This window comes from Chelonoidis abingdonii, chromosome 1 (assembly GCF_003597395.2).
Source record: "Chelonoidis abingdonii isolate Lonesome George chromosome 1, CheloAbing_2.0, whole genome shotgun sequence".
In the NCBI taxonomy this organism is placed as follows: Eukaryota; Metazoa; Chordata; order Testudines; family Testudinidae; genus Chelonoidis; species Chelonoidis abingdonii.
Genome location: NC_133769.1, coordinates 217,329,609 through 217,349,158, shown reverse-complemented (window position 1 = coordinate 217,349,158; position 19,550 = coordinate 217,329,609). Strand labels below are relative to the sequence as shown.

General features: G+C 41.2%; 1 protein-coding gene across 3 annotated transcripts in view; it reads right to left on the bottom strand.

Moving 5' to 3' along the window:
* CFAP47 (cilia and flagella associated protein 47) overlaps positions 1-19,550 on the bottom strand; it is a 761,390-nt gene that overhangs the window by 147,361 nt on the left and 594,479 nt on the right. For all 3 annotated transcript variants that reach the window (XM_032799255.2, XM_075059737.1, XM_075059740.1), the window contains exons 55-56: positions 12,234-12,338; positions 7,098-7,254 (exon numbers count right to left, since the gene is read on the bottom strand). In XM_032799255.2, coding sequence (XP_032655146.1) covers positions 7,098-7,254; positions 12,234-12,338 — 262 coding nt within the window. The remainder of the gene's footprint in view (positions 1-7,097; positions 7,255-12,233; positions 12,339-19,550) is intronic.

The following is a 19,550-nucleotide window of genomic DNA, read 5'->3' as shown; positions in this document are numbered from 1 at the left end:
TTCACAAATCACTAGCTGATCATGCACACTGGCTGTGGTCCTTCTTTACAAGTACTTCTTCAGGCACCCCGAGGTCAATGAAGAGCCTGAATGCCTGAGGGAGACAGCTATAAAGGAGAAAGAGCAAGCCTTGGGCCACTGCAACTATAAGAGAAGGAAGAGTGTGACGCTACACCCCATATTCTTCATAGTGATATTATGATGATATGATTATGACATAATTATGATGTATTTTATGCAAGATAAGTCGTGTGAGGTGTCACTGGAAAAGTTATAATTTGCTGAATATGATTATCCTATTTGTATGCATATATCATTTTTGTATCTGAAGTTATGAATATTGACTGTGTATCTGTATTCCAAATGTAGTTAAACCTGGTAAACATGCCAAAGACAAGATGCTTTCAGGCTACATGGTGGGTGGGGAAGGGCCTGTCCAGAGCAATAGGCCATTAGAAAAAAACAATAGGCCTCAGGAGAAGCTTATCTCCCAGTGTCCCTAACAACACTCCAAATAGTCTGTGAGTAATGGCTGCAAGGACATGTGATCAGACCACATGATCTGGACTCCATCTTGAGATGTCATTATTTTTTCACAGACAGGTCTGAAAACCAAAGCTTTGAAACAAAGGGTTCTCACTATATGCAAAAGCTATACAAGGCAGGTAGTGACAACATCTCGTGTTCTTCACTCCCCACACAAGAAGACTCCTGGAAACAACTGAGGAACAAAGACTGAACTGGGGAAAGTGCTGGACCCAGGCTAAAGGGATTTCTAGCCTTTAAATGAAACACATGGGGATTCCAAGCTATAAGTGAGTGCACCTTGCACCCTAAGAATCTGCAGCCTGCTTGTATAATCTCATAGGGTGAGAATCTCCTAATTCATATCCAATCTATTTTGTATATCAAGCTTAGTTTGTGTTTTTTTGTTTATTTGCTAGGTAATCTGCTTTGATCTGTTTGCTATCACTTATAATCACTTAAAATCTATCTTTTGTAGTTAATAAACTTATTTTTGCTTTATCTAAACCAGTGAGTTGGAGTGAAGTATGTAGGAATCATAGCTCAGGGGCAAAGGCTGTTGCCTTGGCCCCTAAAGGGAAACAAGAAGACTTTTTATCAATACATTAGAAGCAAGAGGAAGACCAAGGACAGGGTAGGCCCACTGCTCAGTGAGGAGGGAGAAACAGTAACAGGAAACTTGGAAATGGCAGAGATGCTAATTGACTCTTTGGTTTTCGTCTTCACTGAGAAGTCTGAGGAATGTCTATACATAGTGAATGCTAGAGAAAGGGGTAATTAGAAATAAAAATTACAACAGAGGAAGTAAATCATCTCAAAAGTATTAGACTGCTGCAAATCACTCAGGCCTAGAAAGCGGTCTAAGAACCAGGAGTGTAATAGAGGAGGATCTGAGCTCTAGCTATTATCTTTGAAGTCATGGGAGAATACGAGGAGATGTTCCAGAAGATGGAAAAGGGACAAATACAGTGCCATCTACAAAAAGGAAATAAATAACAACCCAGGAAACTACAGACAGTAGTTACTTCTGTGCCAGGGGATAAGGAGCAGTAATAAAGAAATCATTCTGCAAACACTCGGAAGGTGCTAAGGTCATAGGAAAGCCAGCAATGACCTTGCTCAAAACTACCGTGCACTCAAAAACCATGCTAATAGCGTTTCTTGATAGGATAAATGGCCTTGTGGATAAGGGAGAGAGCGGGGATGGCAAATTACTAGACTTTATAAGGCAATTTGAACGGTCATGATATCCTTTACATCGATAATAGCGCAAATACATTTAGATGGGCTACTATAAGGTGGGTGCCATAACTGGCTGAAATAATCGTACTCAGACGAGTAGTTATTAATGGCTCCCAATCCTGCTGAAAGGATATGGAACAGTGGGACCGAAGGGTCTGTGGCGGCTCTGTTCAATACTCATCATACGACTAGATGGCAGATAGAAAGAGTATGCATTAAGTTTGCGGACGGGATACCAAACTGGGAGGGATGCAATGTGAGGACGGGGTCCAAAATTCAAAATGAATCTGGAACAATTGGGAGAAAATGGTCTGATGTCAGGTAACCGGATGAAGTTGAAATAAAGACAAATGAAAAGTGGCTCCACTTAGGAAGGACAGCAGTTTCACACATACAGAATGGGAAGAACGTCAGGAAGAGTATGGCAGAAGAGACTAGGGTCATAGTGAAGCACAAGCTAAATGATCACAGTGGATACGCTGCAAATAAGCAAACGTGATTCTGGATGCATTAACAGGTGTTGTAACAAGACACGAAAAGTCATTCCTTCTGCGCTATTTCTGCACTGTTAGGCCTCACGGTACTGTGTCCCAGTCTGGCATCTTGCATTGCAAGAAGATGTGGATTGAGAGGGTCCAGAGAAGAGCAACCAGAATATTAACGGTCGAGAAATGAACCTATGAAGGGAGGCTGAGAATTGGTTTATTTAGTTTGGAAAAGAAAAAAAAAAAGAAAAAGAAAAAGAAAAACTTTGAGAGGGACATGATAGCGTGTTTCAGGTATCCTAAAGGTGTCATCAGAGGAGGGAAAACTTGTCCCCTTAGCCTCTAATATAGAAACAAAGCAATGGCTTAAATGCAGCAAGGAGAGGTTAGGTTGGACATTAGAAAAAGTTCTAACGGCAGGGTGGTTGGAGCACTGGATATAACCTGCCTAGGAGGTTGTGGCATTTCCATCTCTGGAGATATTTAAGAGTAGGTTAGATAAATGTCTATCAGGGATGGTCTAGACAGTATTTGGTCCTGCCATGAAGGCAGGGGACTGGACTCGATGACCTCTCGAGGTCCCTTCCAGTCCTAGAGTCTATGAATCTATGAATATTCCTCTCCACAATGAGGGATGGGGGTGAACTTTATGAGCTTATGCTGTACAGTTCCCAAGCACATGTCTACAGCATGATAAAGTTTTAAAAGCCTTTCTCTAGGAAATTGGTTCAATGTACATAATGCTTCTAAGTAGTCTGGAGCATACATGTGAAATGAAGTCCCAGGGTTTCATCTGGTTTCATCCTAAGTTAATGACCTAGTCCTCAGGCTTTAACTTCCAAGTGAAAAGGGGGAAAAAAAGCAAAGAAAGGAAGTAGTCAGATGGAGTGCTGTCCCACATTCCCTGTAAGCTGTGGGGCCATGCAGCAGCCTATTTACTGCTTAGGGAACCTGCTCAGGGACTGGCTGGGGAGGGGCACCCCTGCCTCAGCCCCCAACCTGCCATGGCCAGGGCGCCCATCCTGCGGCTTGGACCTGCCTGCAGCCAGGGCACCCCTACCCGGCTTGAGCCCAGCTGCGGCTGGGGCGGGGTGGCCAGAACCCAAGCAGCCTGGCTGGAACCCAGCCACGGCCAATGCAGCCTGGACCAGACACAAGTGGTCCGGCCTGGACCCAGCTGCGGCTGGCGTGGCTCGGCCCAAACCAAACCCCAGGTGCCCGGCCTGGCCCAAACTCAGGCAGCCTGGTCCAAACCCGGGTGGCCCAGACCAGACCCAGCCACGGTGGCACAGCCCTGACCCAGCCAGGGCTGGGATGACTCTGACCTGGCCAGGGCAGCCCAGCTCAGAACCAGCTGTGGCGGCTCAGCCCAGACCTGCTGCAGTGCCCCTCCCCCAGCTCAAACCCAGCCTTGGCTGGACCTGCCAGTGCTGGAGAAGGGGTGCCTATCCTGCAGCCCTAGCCCCAGAAGTGCCACAGTGGAGACAGGTACCTCTCCTGGGGGGAGTCCTCTCTTCCCGCGGAGCACCATCCTGCACCCCAAACTCCTTATTCCCGGCCCCATCTCAGAGCCCCCACCCCCAACCTGAGCTCCCTCCCACATTCTGAACCCTCTCAGCCCCAGCCCCACCATATGAATTTTGTTGTGGGCACCAATATGAAGGTCATGTATCACACATCACCTCCATATTGGTGCACATAACAAAATTCATTCTGCACATGGGTGGTAAAAATTAGAGAGAACACTGGTGCTGTCTCAAAAATGGAATTGCATTTCACCTCAGTAGTGAATGGATACACGTCAGCGATTGGAAACCTTGTTCAACTGAGTCAAAGTGCTTTGAGGTTCAGAATGAAAAACACTCAGCCAAGACAAAATGGTTCTTTTTGCCAGACACTGCACAATTTTTAACCAGATGGAAGGTGCTAATGGAATTGAAGAGCCCTTCTATAAAATGGGAAGATCCCAGCCAGATTATGGGGTGGAGAGGATTGAAGACAAAATTCTGAAGAATAGGGATAGGTTAGAACACATTTGGCTGGAAGCTCCCTGTGGGGAAAGTAAGTGGAGGGAGGGTGGGTATGGGTGTGGTGTGTGAGGAGGGAATCAAGAAACTGAGAGCGAACGTGAGACTTAGGTGGGGTGGGAGTTGGACAGTGGGTTTAGGGGGAGATTAGTAGGAATGTAGAGGGGAGATCTTCAGATTAGAGAAGGAGGAAATTACCCCTCTATTACAGTTTGGTCCTGGACCTTAGTCCCTAATGGTTGAGGTCCTTTTGGAGCAAGGTCTGGCTAGAGTTCATTTCTCCTAGGAGTCAAGGCACTTAGGAATTGTAATTGCTGAATGTTATGGCACCTAACTTTTAGGCACCTAGAAAAAACAACAAAAGGAACCATGCTGCAATCCACAAAACCTAAATTAAACACCTAGACTCTTATGCAATGACTGGGGTGAGACAAGCACCTAAGAATGGGATCACAACAGCCAGAAATACTAGGTGGGGAGCCACTTAAAATAGCCAGTGGGAGATGCCAACGGTGTGTCCTAAACCCAGCCACTTTCATGGAGAGAAGTGCCTATGTCCAGGCTGCAAGGAAGAATCTCTCTCTGTTAGCTATTCACAAATGGAAGCCCATCTCCTGAAGTCAAGCAGCTTAGGCACCTAAGTAGTTTCTTGTGGGTATGACTTAGACACCTGCCTTGCTCTACATAAAACAGCTGAAGCAGGAAGTGGTGTCTGTGTAACTTTTAGCCCAGTGCTTAGAGTGCTCAACTGGGATGTGGGAGACTCTGGTTCAATTCCCCACTCTGCCTAAGGGGGACAAATGATTTGAACAGGGTTCTCCCTCCTTTTAGGAGTGTACTCTAACCACTGGCCTCTGGGCTATGCTGATGTGGGGCTCCCTCAATCTCTCCTGTTTAAGTTGTTCCACTGCAGATAAATAATGAGTGATTGGAGCAAACAGATTAGACCCAGCGGAGAGACAGAATACCACTCTGTTAGACTGGTGGTTAGGGCACTCACCTGGGTCCAATGAAGACCTAATGAGGTTCAGCTGTCAGCTGCTCCCTCCAGGACCCACAGCTCATAAGGTAGGTCAGGTTTTTTCCTCCCTTCCAGGGAGGCTAATGCCTTCCTCCCCTTGCAAGTTACCATTATTACATTATTGCTGGAGTGGGGTACCTACACCCTGTCACATATGTATTGCTTGCATATACCCTGATGTTGTTCAGTAGGGTCACAAAACCAGAAGACATACTTTAAGAAGCTGAGAAATAGTATACAAAACTAACATTGAAGAATTCGACTTTAGCCAAAATAAAGATTTCAAATCTAGCTCTTGTATGTAAATTATGGGTTTTTTTCAAGGTCTTTATTTGTCTCATCCCAATTTGCTTTTCAGTGCTGATATGTTGAGAGGTTCCACTGTGGGATGTATTAAGAACAGCTATTTTGTTTTCTCTGATCTCCAAATGATTTATTTGTAGGTGATTGATCTGAATTTCACATCTGAAACTGAAAGGGTCAGATGTCTGCTATCATTATGACAAGAAACCAGCCATCGCAGAGATTTAGTTTGCATTACTCTCCTATTTATTGAATTAGCTACAACCTGTTTTTAAAACTTCCATTTGCTAAATGACTTGAGCCATCAAATATGTTAAAATGTCATATATGTGAACACTAAATTTCAAGATGAGATAGTTAACGACTAACCTCAATAAATCTCCAACACTGTTCTTGCCTGGACAGTATTATGGCTGAATTCATAGATTCCAAGGCCAAAAGGGGCCACTGTAATCATCTAGTCTGACCGTCTGTATAACATAGACCATAAACATGCCCAAAATAAATCCTAGAGCATATATTTTAGAAAAAACACCTAATCTTGATCTAAAAATTGTGACTGATGGATAATGTTCAAAAAAGATAGGTTCATGGAGGATAGGTCCATGAATGGCTATTCAGGATGAGCAGGGATGGTGTCTCTAGCATCTGTTTGCCAGAAGCTGGTAAGGGGCGACAGAGCATAGATCATTTAATGATTACCCGTTCTGTTCATTCCTTCTGGGGCACCTGGCATTGGCCACTGTCAGAAGACAGGATATTGGGCTAGATGGATCTTTGGTCTGATTCAGTATGGCCGACTTATATTCTTAATCAACCATGACTCTTGGTAAACTTTTCAATGGTTTATTACCCTCATTGTTAAAATGTACATCTTATTTACAATCTGAATCGCCTGGCTTCAACTTCCAGCCACTGGATCATGTTATACTTTTCTCCGTGAGACTGAAGAGTCCATGATTAAATATTTGTTCCCCATGTATATAGTTACAGTCTGTGATCAAGCCATCCCTTAAGCTTCTATTGGCTAATCTAAATAAACTGAGCTCTTGGAGTCTATCATTCTAATCCTTTAACTATTCTCCTGGCTCTTCTCTGAACCCGCTCCAATTTATCAACATCCTTCTTGAATTGTGGGCACCAGAACTGGACACAGTATTTCAGAAGTGATCACACCAGTGCCAAATACAGAAACAAAATAACCTTTCTACACCTATTCAAGATTCCCCTGTTTATGCATTCCAGAATCATATTAGCTATTTTGGCCCACACCTTCACACCGGGAGCTCACGTTCAGCTGATTATCCATCAAAACCCCCAAATCTTTTTCCCAACATTACCAAAGCACAGGCATAGATGTACCAAGTAACTGTTCCTTACCATGTATATTTCTATTGTATCATATCATGCAATTTCCAGACTAGTAACCATTTCTCTATACCACAGACATTTTTAATGCGATCAAACAGAAATTATTAAAGCAAGAGTCTGTACCTGTTAACAGCACATCTACCAGTATATTTTCAGTGGTAGGATTTTTGAAGGATATGATGATGGAAGAATGACGACCAATACGAGAACTTATGCTAGCTGGTTCCATTGGCTGAGGGATAAGGCCAACCCCAGACAGATGAAATATCCACTCATTAAGCTGTAGGGAAAAGAAAAACATTGATATTAGGAGAAAAAAAAAGCAGCCTCCACATTGTACATCTTACTGAAGCTTGCTTCTTTCTCATTTTTCTGTTGGTCTGGTTGTATACTAGTGGCAGAAATGATGTCCAACTTTTTCTTTATTTTTCTCCCTTTATGCTCAGATTTTATCTATTCTAATCACTGATGTCTTGGAAGAATTAGATCCAATGGTCTAAAAGATTAATGTAAAGAAGGACACGTGAATATAGCGGCAAGAAGTCCAGAGGAAAAATACAGATAACTGATATATAAGGGATAACAGAAGAACCACATAAAAAATAACACTGTGACACTAAACGTCAAAAAAAATTTTAAAGACCAGAGATACACATATAAAAACAAATATGAAATGTATTAAATATATCAACAGCATGGAGACTAAGAGAACAGAGAGTCAAAGGAGCAATTAAGGAGGATAAAGACATTGCAGATAAATGATTTATTTGCATCAGTCTTCATTACATAGGATGTTATGAGAGATACCTGCCCCAGACCTATACTTCGCAAGTAGTAAGATTGAGCACTGATAATGATCAAGGTGTACAATGAGAAGATCCTCAGACAAAATGAGAAATTAAATAGCAAAAGGACTGGATGGTCCAAGAGTTCTGAAGGAACTTAAGAATGAGTTAACAAAATTATACATTATTTCATGAAAATGGGACTTGTGGTCAATAGTTGTACCTATTTTTTTTTTTAAAAAAAAGGTAGTGGGGTGGAACTGGCAGCTACAGACTTCAATACCTCAGCAATGTCTAAATGGTTAAAAATAATTAAAAACAGAATTATAAAACACCTAGATTAACATGAGATGAGAGAAAGAAACAAATCACCATTGCTTCCAAAAAGGAAAATTCTTTGCGTAAGTCAACAAAATAAGTGGATAAAAAAAAAAAGCAGATGAAATAATTTATCTGTACTTTTGAAAAACCTTTACCAAGTCCCTCACCTAAGCCTCACCTCACCAAAGTCCCTCACCTGAGCCTATTAATGCAACTCAGTAGTAATGAGATAAAAAAAGAAAGAGTAGGAATAAATGATAAACTTTCCACATGACAAAATTTTAACATCAAGATGCTTTCTATTTTTGTATTAGAAACTGTACTGTTTAATATATTTATTAGTTAACTAGAAAAGCAGATGAACAGCAAGGTGGCAACATTTGCAGATGACTAAAAAATTATTTACATTCATCAAGACTGAAGAAGACTGTCATGAACTTCTTAAGTATCTAACAAAGCTAGATGAATATGTAGCATGACGACAGATGAAATTCACTGTTGATAAATGCAATAATTATCTCATAATGATTGCAAGGAACTGGTTGAGTTCTTTCTACATATACATTATGGGGTTTTAAATGTACAATAATCACTCAGGAAAAAGATATGGGCCTCACTGTGGACAGCTCAATGAGTACTGCTTAATGTGAAGTGGTGGACAAAAACAAAATACTGTAAAAGATGTACAGGTATGGAATAGAAAATAAAGAACGAAAATATCACAGTGCAATATAAATCACTCCTACACCATGATCTGGAGTACTGTGGTTAGTTCTGGACACTCTATCTGAATAAAGATATAAGAGAAAGAGTGGGGAATGGGGTGACAAATACACGGAAATATTTTCTATAAACTGAAATTGAAAAGATTGGGTCTATTTAGAGAGGAGACAAATAAAAGGGGACTTGGGAGTTACACACAATATAGAAAGAAGGCACATTGAGTGCCCTTATTTATGCTTTATAAGCAATGGGACATTCAATTAAACTGAAAAGAAAAAGAAAATTAAAGCTTATTAAAGGAAAGGTTTTTTTGCACAAGACATAATTAACCTGTGGAACCTAATGTCACAGATAATCATTGGGGCCAGGAATTTAGTAGGATTAAAAAAAGGATTAGATCTTTATATAGATGTGAAGAACATTCATAGTTACGTAAATTAGAATATAAAAAATGATTTTTGTTTTCACTTTAATAAGGTATATAAATCTCCTTTCCAATCCAAGGCATAATTTCCATTATTCTAACAAAAATTAGGGAGAAAATCCCGCGTGTGGTCAGGTTACTTCACAATTGTGCACCTCATACAGGCTACTCTCAGAGACAGAATAATAGATTAGATAGACCACTGGTCTAATCCAGTAGAGAAATTCCTGATTTCCTATTCCTAAAAGATAAATGCTTTATTAGACATATTGGGTCAAGTCCATCCCTAGTGTAATTCCACTACCCAGAATGAATATAATCCATGTCCTTTGAAATTAGTAAACTACTTCCCTTCATCCCCACATCGTAAGCCAAAATATCCACATGAGGGTGGAGGAAATGGCAAATAAAAAAAATTCCTTCCTGCCAAGTTTAGAATAAATGATAACTTTTAATAGCTGGGGTAACTCAGGTGTAGAATCAGATTGGACTGTCTGGAAGTGATGATGATGAAATAAAAATTTACTTAGATATTGCTGACAAATATAAAACAGCTCTGTTTCACTTATAAATCTGTGAACACCACTCTCAGCCTCTGACAAGAAGGCAGGAATTATCATTAAAAAGATTTTGTTGCCATTTGGGAGAGTACCCAGAGCAGCTCTTTGGAGAGGATCTTGCAACCACAGAAGAAACTGACTGGAAGGTTTCAAAGCCAGCAGTTATATTGAACATATGACATGCAACATCCATTAGGGTGTCATGCTCCATCACTGCCTCTAGGAGCCAAAAATCTTCAACAGGTTGAAGGAATATTGCCAGTCTCACACTAAGGAGCTGAGACACAACAGCCTGAATTCTGGCAGATGATATATTTAGAGAAGCAGATGTGCTATACATTAATTTAACCGTTTCTCAACTGGTTTAGCCCAGTTCTAATGTGAACCCAAGCCTAGTAAATTAGCTATCATGGTATGTATACCCCAGGTTTACTTAAACTATCAGTAAAGGAAAAGGTACACTTTTAATGCAGCTGTATAGAGGGAGTGGCCTATAAAGTTAGTTCTATTACATATGGATGCTGCTGGTATGCTAGGAGAACAATATGATAGAAATATATTAACATTCTGGGCATGCATTATATTCAAGCTGGCATTTCAGCTGTGCTATCCCAACAAAGCTAATTTTAGGTTTCAAAAACTATAGTAAAGTGATTAGAACCTAAACTTGGATTTTTATTTTGAAGAGCTCTTCATACAGCTCTAAACCAGAAACAAATCAAGCAGATAACAGCCGATAGCCGCTTCTCTCAATTCAGCGAAAAGACAGAATCAAAAAAGTTAAGGTTTATCCTATAACTACTGCCATTAATTGATTTTAGATTAGTTAGTTACACAGCTATGACATGGTTTACAGTGTCAGTTCAGATGCATTTAATCAGTGAAATCAAGTCAGGAAAATCAATGCAAATTTTTTTAGGTTAAAAAGTTGTTCTAGGATTCAGATATTAGAAAACAACCACCTCAGACTTGTGCAAATGCATAATATCTTTTTAAATGTAACAATTAGCACCCTGGAATCATCTGGCATCAATTTGGTAAAGTGTGTAGCAGTGAAAGTGAACAGAATGAAAAAAAGAAAGATCCATATGGTTCAGGGATGAAAAGGGCATTGAAAAAAATTACAAAGGTAAGAGCAACGAATTGAAAAGGTTGAGAGGGCCTGGACAAAGCAACTGGAAGGATGAGATATTGATTAAAGTTCAGTTGCAGATAAAAATTTGGAGATTTGCCATTATTTGAAAGGAGATGCACTGGATGAGAAAAATCAAGTGTCAGGGCTCAATTTGTTCCTGAAAGGTTTAAGTGAATTATTTACTTGCTTTATTGCTTCTGTATCTGATGAAGAATTAAACTTTTAATGTATAGACCAGAGTTCTGAGAGCTATTAGGATTCAGAAAAAGATACTGGCATTTTGTCCTCTTGAACTGTACTTGGTTATACACCACTTATACCAGAAATGCTGGCTCTTTGCTTTTATTCTTAATAAATATTAAAGAGGAGGGGGACTCTAAAAATGCATGCTTTGCAACCACCACCTACAGGTAATCTGTCTGCTAGGCAGTTTGATATCAGGAAAAAAATGGGCTCCATCACTTTCTTACTCCTTTTTTCTTGTAGAGAGACAAGTTCTGCTTTTGCAGTATTACTGAGAATCATGCCAGAGACATTTCCCTAGCATTCAACTGAGGTAATTTTCAAGTCAACAGCTCATTAGGATATTTGACAGCCCAACAAAAACAAAGAGAGGAAATTACATACATTTGGGAAGCAAACATTTCACTCAAGCACAACTCATGGGCTGACATTATGGCACTCATGTCATAATATCAGTTCTGCTCTTTGTTTCCAGCTGCAATTTTTAGTAAGCTAGTAAGTCAAGGAGATGACTCATGCTTCTCCATTTAGTTGCTTCTCTTTAAAGAAACACAAAGGAAAAATGCTAACGATTTTAATGCATCAAATATAAAGAAGATTAGTTTCAAGTTAAATCAAAGGATGACAATTCTTTCAAGTACATGAGTATTTTAAATGAAGATAAACATTAATAAGTGGGGCTTATTTATGATAATACTTTACAAAAGGAACTATTAAGTTAATTTCAGAGCAGGAAGACTATTTCAGTAATGAATAATTTGGGATAACCTGGCAATTACTAAGCATATTAGAAATACTAATGCATATTCTAGTTCTCTGCACATCAACCAACAGCATTAAGTCTATCTAAAATTGTAGATATACTGAAAGCTGAGCAAAACTAAGGCTAAAATAAATTATTCATCATGTGCATCTAAGTCGATTATTTTTGCACTGGCTGTATGATTAAGGATCCAAAAATCTGATTTTAAATTGTCCTTTGGACTGAAACTTTTATTTTTAACTATATTTGAAAATATTATTTTATCTGATTTCATAGTGCTCTGGACACTAAATATAGCATCATACCTGTGGGCATGTGAAGGTGATTGATGCCGTGTGATTGGCTCTTCCCAGGGCAGAAGGACAGAACTGAACAGGTACTTCTGTAGTGGAATGAGGAGCCACCATCAGCTGTGCAAACACACAAAGAAAGCAAAAGAGAGAGGAAAAATACTTTTTTTGAGTTAGTTCCTTTTTTGTGCTTTTTATCGACACTGTTGATGTTTATTTGATTAATGTGTTCCACTGTGAACATTCTCCACTCAGCATGCACGGTCTGGTAAGACTGATAAAATGTACTTCAGTAAACAGTATTTAGTGGCAGTCACAGCACGTTTATTCCCCAAATACTAACAATGTGGTATTACTGATTGCTAAAAAGGAAGCTAAGTTTGATTTCTTAAAATACCAATGGAAGGTATATGATTTTTATTTCTGATCACATTGCTACTCTTTATTTTATTTTATTTTTTTCACATCAGTGTGATACTAAAAATGATAGTACATTGAAATCAAAAGAAACTAACTGACTTTAAGGGGAATATGTAGTATGTTTATATGTGCCTCTCCTCTTCTGCTTACATAAACATTACATACACTCACACAGTAAATGCACGCATCCGACAAAGACGGTATTCACCCACGAAAGCTCATGCTCCAATACGTCTGTTAGTCTATAACAGGGGTCGGCAACCTTTCAGAAGCGGTGTGCCAAGTCTTCATTTATTCACTCTAATTTAAGGTTTTGCGTGCCGGTAATACATTTTAATGTTTTTTTAAAAGGTCTCTCTCTCTAAGTCTATATATTATATAACTAAACTAGTGTTGTATTGTAAAATAAACAAGGTTTTCAAAATGTTTAAGAAGCTTCATTTAAAATGAAATTAAAGTGTTGATCTTACGCTGCCAGCCCGCTCAGCCCGCTGCTGGTCTGGGGTTCTGTACACCTAGGCTGGCAGCGGGCTGGGCGAGGCCTGTGGCCGGGACCGCAGCTGGCAAGGGTCCGTCAGCCAGAACCCCAGATCAGCAGCAGGCTGCGCGGGGCCAGCAGCCAGGACCCAGAGGGCTGGGTGCGGGCTGGAGTCAGGGCAGAGGGAGAGCTAGGTATGGGTGGGGGTGCCAGAGTCAGGGCTAGGGTTGTGTGTGGTGGGGAATGAAGGAGTCAAGCAGAGGGCTGGATGCGTATGAGGGAGGTACAGGGCTCAGGGCAGAGGCCTGGGGGGTGTGCAGGGCTCAGGGCAGAGTGCGTGGTGTGTGTGAGGGGGTCAGGGCTTGGGGGAGAGGGCTGGATGACTGCCCCTCTAAGAACTCCCAACCCACTGCTACTTGTCCCCTGACTACCTCCTCCTGGGACCCCTGCCCCCAACTGCCACCCAGAACACCACCCCCTATCTAAACCTCCCTGTTCCTTGTCCTCGGACTGGACCCTACTCCATACCTGTTCCCTGACTGCCCTGACCCTTATCCACACCCCCATCCCCAAACAGACCCCCAGGACTCCCATGCCCCATCCAACCGCTGCCCGTCCCTCACAGGACCCCCAGAACTCCAGACCCATCCAAGCCCCGCCCAATCCCTGCCTGCCCCAACCCCTCTCCACACCCCTGTCTCCTGAAAGGACCCCCAGAACTCCCAACTCATACAACCCCCCCAGCTCCCCTGACCACCCCCTCCAGAGACCTGCCCCCACCCTAACCGCCCCCCTACCCTCCTTGCTCCCGGTGCCCTGACTGCCCTGACCNCCCATCCAACCCTCCCTGCTCCCTGACTGCCCCCTCCAGAGACCCCTGCCCCTAGCCACCCCCCCGGGATCCCACTCCCCCCATCTAACCCACCCTGCTCCCTGTCCCCTAACTGCCCCCACCCCTTATCCACCCCCCTCTAGCCCTGGGCCCTTTACTTTGAGGCTCCACGCAGAGCCAGACACGCTGCCCCACAGGAGAGCACAGCCCCGGCCCTCAGAGCGCTGCGCACAGCAGCAAGGCTCCAGGGGAGGGGGCGGCAGCTTGCTGTGCTTGGCTCGGCACTCCAGCCCAAGAGTGCAGACCCCGTGGCTTGCTGTGCTGGGAGAGTGGGGCCATTTGCCCACCCCATGTGCACAGCTATGCTTCTGCTACCTGCCCCCGTGGGGGGAGCAGAGGGCAGAGGAGAGCAGGCTGGGCTGGGCAGGACTTTTAATGGCATGCCATTAAAAATTGGCTCGCGTGCCGTCTTTGGTACGCGTGCCATAGGTTGCCGACCCCTGGTCTATAAGGTGCAACAGGACTCTTTGCTGCTTTTACAGTAAATGAGGTTGCTACAGTTTATCTGCTTCTGAACTACACTAGTGTGATTCACAATTGCATAGGGAAAAGCCAGGTCCCCAGCTACATTGTGATAATACGAGTGTTCAGAGCACGTGTCACAATATCAGTGCTTTTGCCCTTATAAATCAGGTGGGCAAAATCACTGATTTCACAATTGCTACATCATTTTTTAAAATGAAATGAAATATTTGTACTTGTTCATATCTAAACAGATAGTTTTAAATCATTTTACTGTGTGATAATACAGAACAAAACTGATCAATATCGTGCAGCCTGGCATCATTTAATAAAATGTAATACTATTTAAAACCAACAAAGATCAAAACATTACATTACAACAGCTGGCACTGACAAACCCCTGTGCCAAAGTGGCTGTCAACCCTGAAAGATTAGTAACAGGCAGTGAACAAGAATTACTAGACTATCAGTTTTTGTGCACTATAGTTAATGGTCTTGTCACAGTGTCCATGGCAGACCCCAATTTTTGGAAGTTTATAACCAAATAGGGCTTGGGGTCCTGTATTCCTTGCATATCCAAATCTCCAAATGATGTCAGTGGGAGCTTGATCTGAGTGAGGAATGGAGGTTGGGTCAGATGTAATTGACAAAGGGTTGAAACTTGACATGCCCTAGGTTTGGGGTTTTTTTGACAAGTTTTCTTAAATTATTTTTTTTAAAGTAACAATAGAAGTTTACTGTTCTGGATACATTCATTCTAATCCTATATTTTAGACAAAATATTTTATTTTTATAAATGTTATTTTGCCATTTCTATTATATTAAAATACAATATTGTTGAAAACTAAAAGTTGGTGTATAGACCAAATGTGCAATGGACTCAGTAACATGAAAATAGATAGTTACACAACAGGATTAACAAAAGGGAATGTTTTGCAATTACAGTTCTCTAAGGTATTACAGAACTCCACAGCCCTAGGTCTTCTGATTTCAAGAATTAACTGGCAAGCATTAGCATTATATTTCCAAAACTAGAAACTGCAAAGTTCACACTAGAATATAATCCCATTTTTAGTCACTAAAAGCATTCTAAAGCTGTCACATATTAGGTTGAAATTTTCAAGGAATAGTCTCTGCCCCAAGATAAAATTATCTGGACAATTTGAGTAAAAATGCTTTATCCATTTTTGAATGAGAGGAGAGTGAAAAACATCTTCCATTATTAAAAAAATAATGATCTTTGAACCTTTTCTGAAAAGAACAACAAAATGGCTGGTGGTAAAAAGGTGGAATCTGGCCTGGAAACAGTTGTTAGTGATGGTGTTAAACAGTTTTTTAAAATAAATTAGAACAGTCCATTTTAAAAAAATCTACCTTATCAGACCACTGAAGTTGAATAATTAATCATTTAAAAACCAGTTAAGTCCCAAACTAATGATGACTTGTATGCACAACTTGCCCTTTTGTATGTATTATGCAGTGTTGTCTGGTGGACAGAGCACTTGACTGGGACTCAAGAGACCCAGATTCTATTTCCAGCTCAGCTACTGGTTGCCCTTGTGCAAATCAGTGTATCTCTGTGCCTCAATTTCCCTCTCTGTAAAAGAGAGATAATGATACTGACCTCCTTTGCAAAGCACTTTGAGATTGACTGATGAAAAGTGTTATATAAAACCTTGGTACTATTATTAATTACATGGTTATATATTATTTCCCCAAAATATAGTACAATTTTTTTTCTATAGCCCTTTAAGATTAAGTAAGATGTAAGTTACTCAGTGAGAAATCCAGGGCCTAGAGGCCAAAAGGGAGGGTTGCAGAAGGGAAAACAAATGACAAGAGGGCGTAAAATGTAGACATTAAGGCTAGAACTTTAGTCTGCAGAGCCTGAGACAGGTGGTATTCCCCAGAGTGCCACCATGAGGCCATGCAGAGACACAGCAAGGGAGTACTATGGAGGGTAGTTGCCACAGGAAGTGCTGCCTAAGAGACCCAGAGTGAAAGACAGTGGCCCTCTGATTGGCCAAGCACCCTATTTAAACCCTGGGGCTTCCCAAGTAAGTTGTCTGGGCAACCCCACATATAGGCCTTCTGTAATGCCAGACTTTTCTTGATTGCCTGATCTCTGTCTCTGATGCCAGCCTGAATCTGACCTTGATTCCTGCCTCCTGATTCTAATCTGATACTGTTTCCAATCTCCAGCCTCCGACTCCAGCCTGATCCTGGCTCTTGCCTCCTGATTCTACCTCTGATCTAACGTGACCAGACAGCAAATCTGAAAAATCGGGATGGGGCAGGGGCTAATAGAAGCCTATATAAGAAAAAGACCCAAAAATCGGGACTGTCTCTATAAAATTGGGACATCTGGTCACCCTACTCTGATCCCAGGCTAACTCTGACCCTGATTCTTGCTTACGGAACCTCGCTCTTGTGATTCCTCCAACTCCTGCCAGCAACGACCATACCCAGTGGACAGACTGCAGCCCAGTTGTGACTGGTAGAACACATGCCCCTCCCCAGTCCCTTACAGAATAAGTGGATGCTTACCCAAGGATACCAGACTCTACAACTTTAATCTATATCTTCCTAAACCATCTTGTTTTTTGCTTTTCCTGATTAACTCTTTTCTTCTCTGGCATGTAAATTACCCCTTCCCAACTGAGACTCCCTTTGATTCAGTTAAACTAATATCTATGCCCCTAATGATGGAAATTACAATCTAAATTCCTGATTCTGCACCTCCATATGCAGACATGTCTACTTGGGCCTAAGCAGATGAAATATAGACAGCATTTGAGGAGGGATGCAACAGAAGAGCAAACTGATTGAACAGTTATGCTTAGTACACACACCATGTTGGTTCTGTGGTGGTGTGTGGGTATATTGTAATGTGATCTACATTGGCATAAGCTGAGGCATGAGAAAGGGGGTGGATAATTAGTAGTGTAAGGCTACATTAAACTACAAAGTTCTGAGGAGGAACCTGGAGGAAGACAGTGAGGTTGATGGAATGGTATTATAACAACAGTATATTATAGCCACACAGTTACAATATTGTACACACATTATTGTTTGTACAATTTTTCTTTCAAAAAATGTGTGCATGGTGTAATTTTGACAGGGGAAGTCCCCCGCAAAATCTGGATTAGACCGGAGGAACTAGACTAAGACCAGTGGAGAGGCTTCAAGTCCCAGTGGATTATATAAAGGATAATTCAAGAAAGAAAATGTGTTGAATGCTACAGAGAAGAAAGGCTGCTAGTTAGGGTTAAGCAAACAGTTAGGAATCATTATTACTGAAGTGCACATTATAGTGGCATAGGTACATATGGGGTTTTATATATGAATGGGATTTTGTCCCATTTTACAATCTAGATTAGATACACCACGAAATGGCAAATGCATGTCAGAAGAGAGTTATCAGGTTGCTAGGTTTGCACAGTATGCATCAGGGGCTGGTTTAATTTATCCTGTGCTTTTCATATCTGTTGTTTCCTCTTCAGAGCAGAGATGGTCTTTCTGTGAATGTTTGTAAGGTGTCCAGCACAACAGGGCCCTGATCCCTGACTGAGGCCTTTATGTACAATTATACTACTACGACTGGTGACAGGGGAAAGCCATGCAAAAATACTTTAATATAAGCCCAGAGAAACCTTCTTTGCACCAGTGCCACAAGGGATAGGAAGAGAGATATCTGAGAAAGCACCGTCTTCCTCCCTGCTGCCCCAAGTTGCTTTGCTGGAGCACTGTTACATAGAAAGGGGAGCCTGGAGGAATGCCACCTCCCACACACCAATCTTCGTTTCCATATGTCTCACTGGAGAAAAAGACAGGGATGCAGAATTTCTCTGGGCTGCTCATCATCTGCTAGGCTGGGTCCTGCACAAGGCTGAATAGCTCATTTCTCTTAGTAGGCATAGTGAGATGCTGAGCATGCTCAGTGCACAAGGCATTCTTAGGGTGTTTGAGAACCTCTCATGAATTTCTAGAGGCACTTGAACACCTGGCAGGTTAGCTTCTATGCAGCTTGTGTGCTTCAAAGGGCTTTGTAGAACACCTGACAACCATATTAGCATGTCTGAAAAAACCTATTGATCGAAATTAAAAGGTCAGGTAATAGTTGGACTTTTCAAAATAAGACAGACTACCTTATATAAAATTAAAACTTAAATTTATATATCTATAGTATGAATATATATAAGATCTACCATTTTGGGGAAACAATATTATTTACAGATGAAAGTAGACTAGAATCTTCTGGTCAAAAAGAACATGAGTAGGCATATTGTTATCAGACAACAAAATATTCACTACCACAACAATGAAACAAAACATCAGAGTAGAATCATTTAGTCTGAGTGCCTGCTCTTGAAATAGAGATGTGATTTTATTTATTTAATATTACAGGAGATCTCTTCTAACATTGATTTTATTTTGGGTGCTATAATATGGTACTATACCAGGAAATTAATCTTGTTTGAAATACAAAGCTATATATAAAATAAAATGGATCAGCTTATTGCAGAGAAAATGATAACTAGCAATAGGATCTATAACTAAAATAATCATTAAACAGGATTGCTTTAAAAAGGACTAAATTTTGCTCACTTCAGATACTCTTTCATTTCATTCACATAAAAGCTAGAGATAACAAGTAGCTTCTAGAGATCTTCACAAGAGAAACTAGTGGAAAAGAGCCTCAAGAAATCTAAAGACTGCTTCTATGAAAACACAAAACTTTATTATGAAGCAGTTAGAATTGCTACATACACCGCATGTGTAACACATATCCAGAAAAGCAAGGGAATTAAAAGTTAAGCCACGTAGCAGTACATACTTGCTACTCCTCCACGCACAAGCACACATCATACCATTACTATAACTACAGTACACCATAGTCTACACACCTTTAACTCTACCTCCCTTTTCTGAACATACCCCTTATCAGATAGTTTTTTTTCTCTGTACTAGCACTTGTAAATGTTTGATGGAGTAGTTGGTTGTGATAGGAGACAATTTTTGGCAAGGGGTTGTGTGTAAAAGAAAGGTTAAAAGGGTCCGATAGAAGGCTGGCCCCACT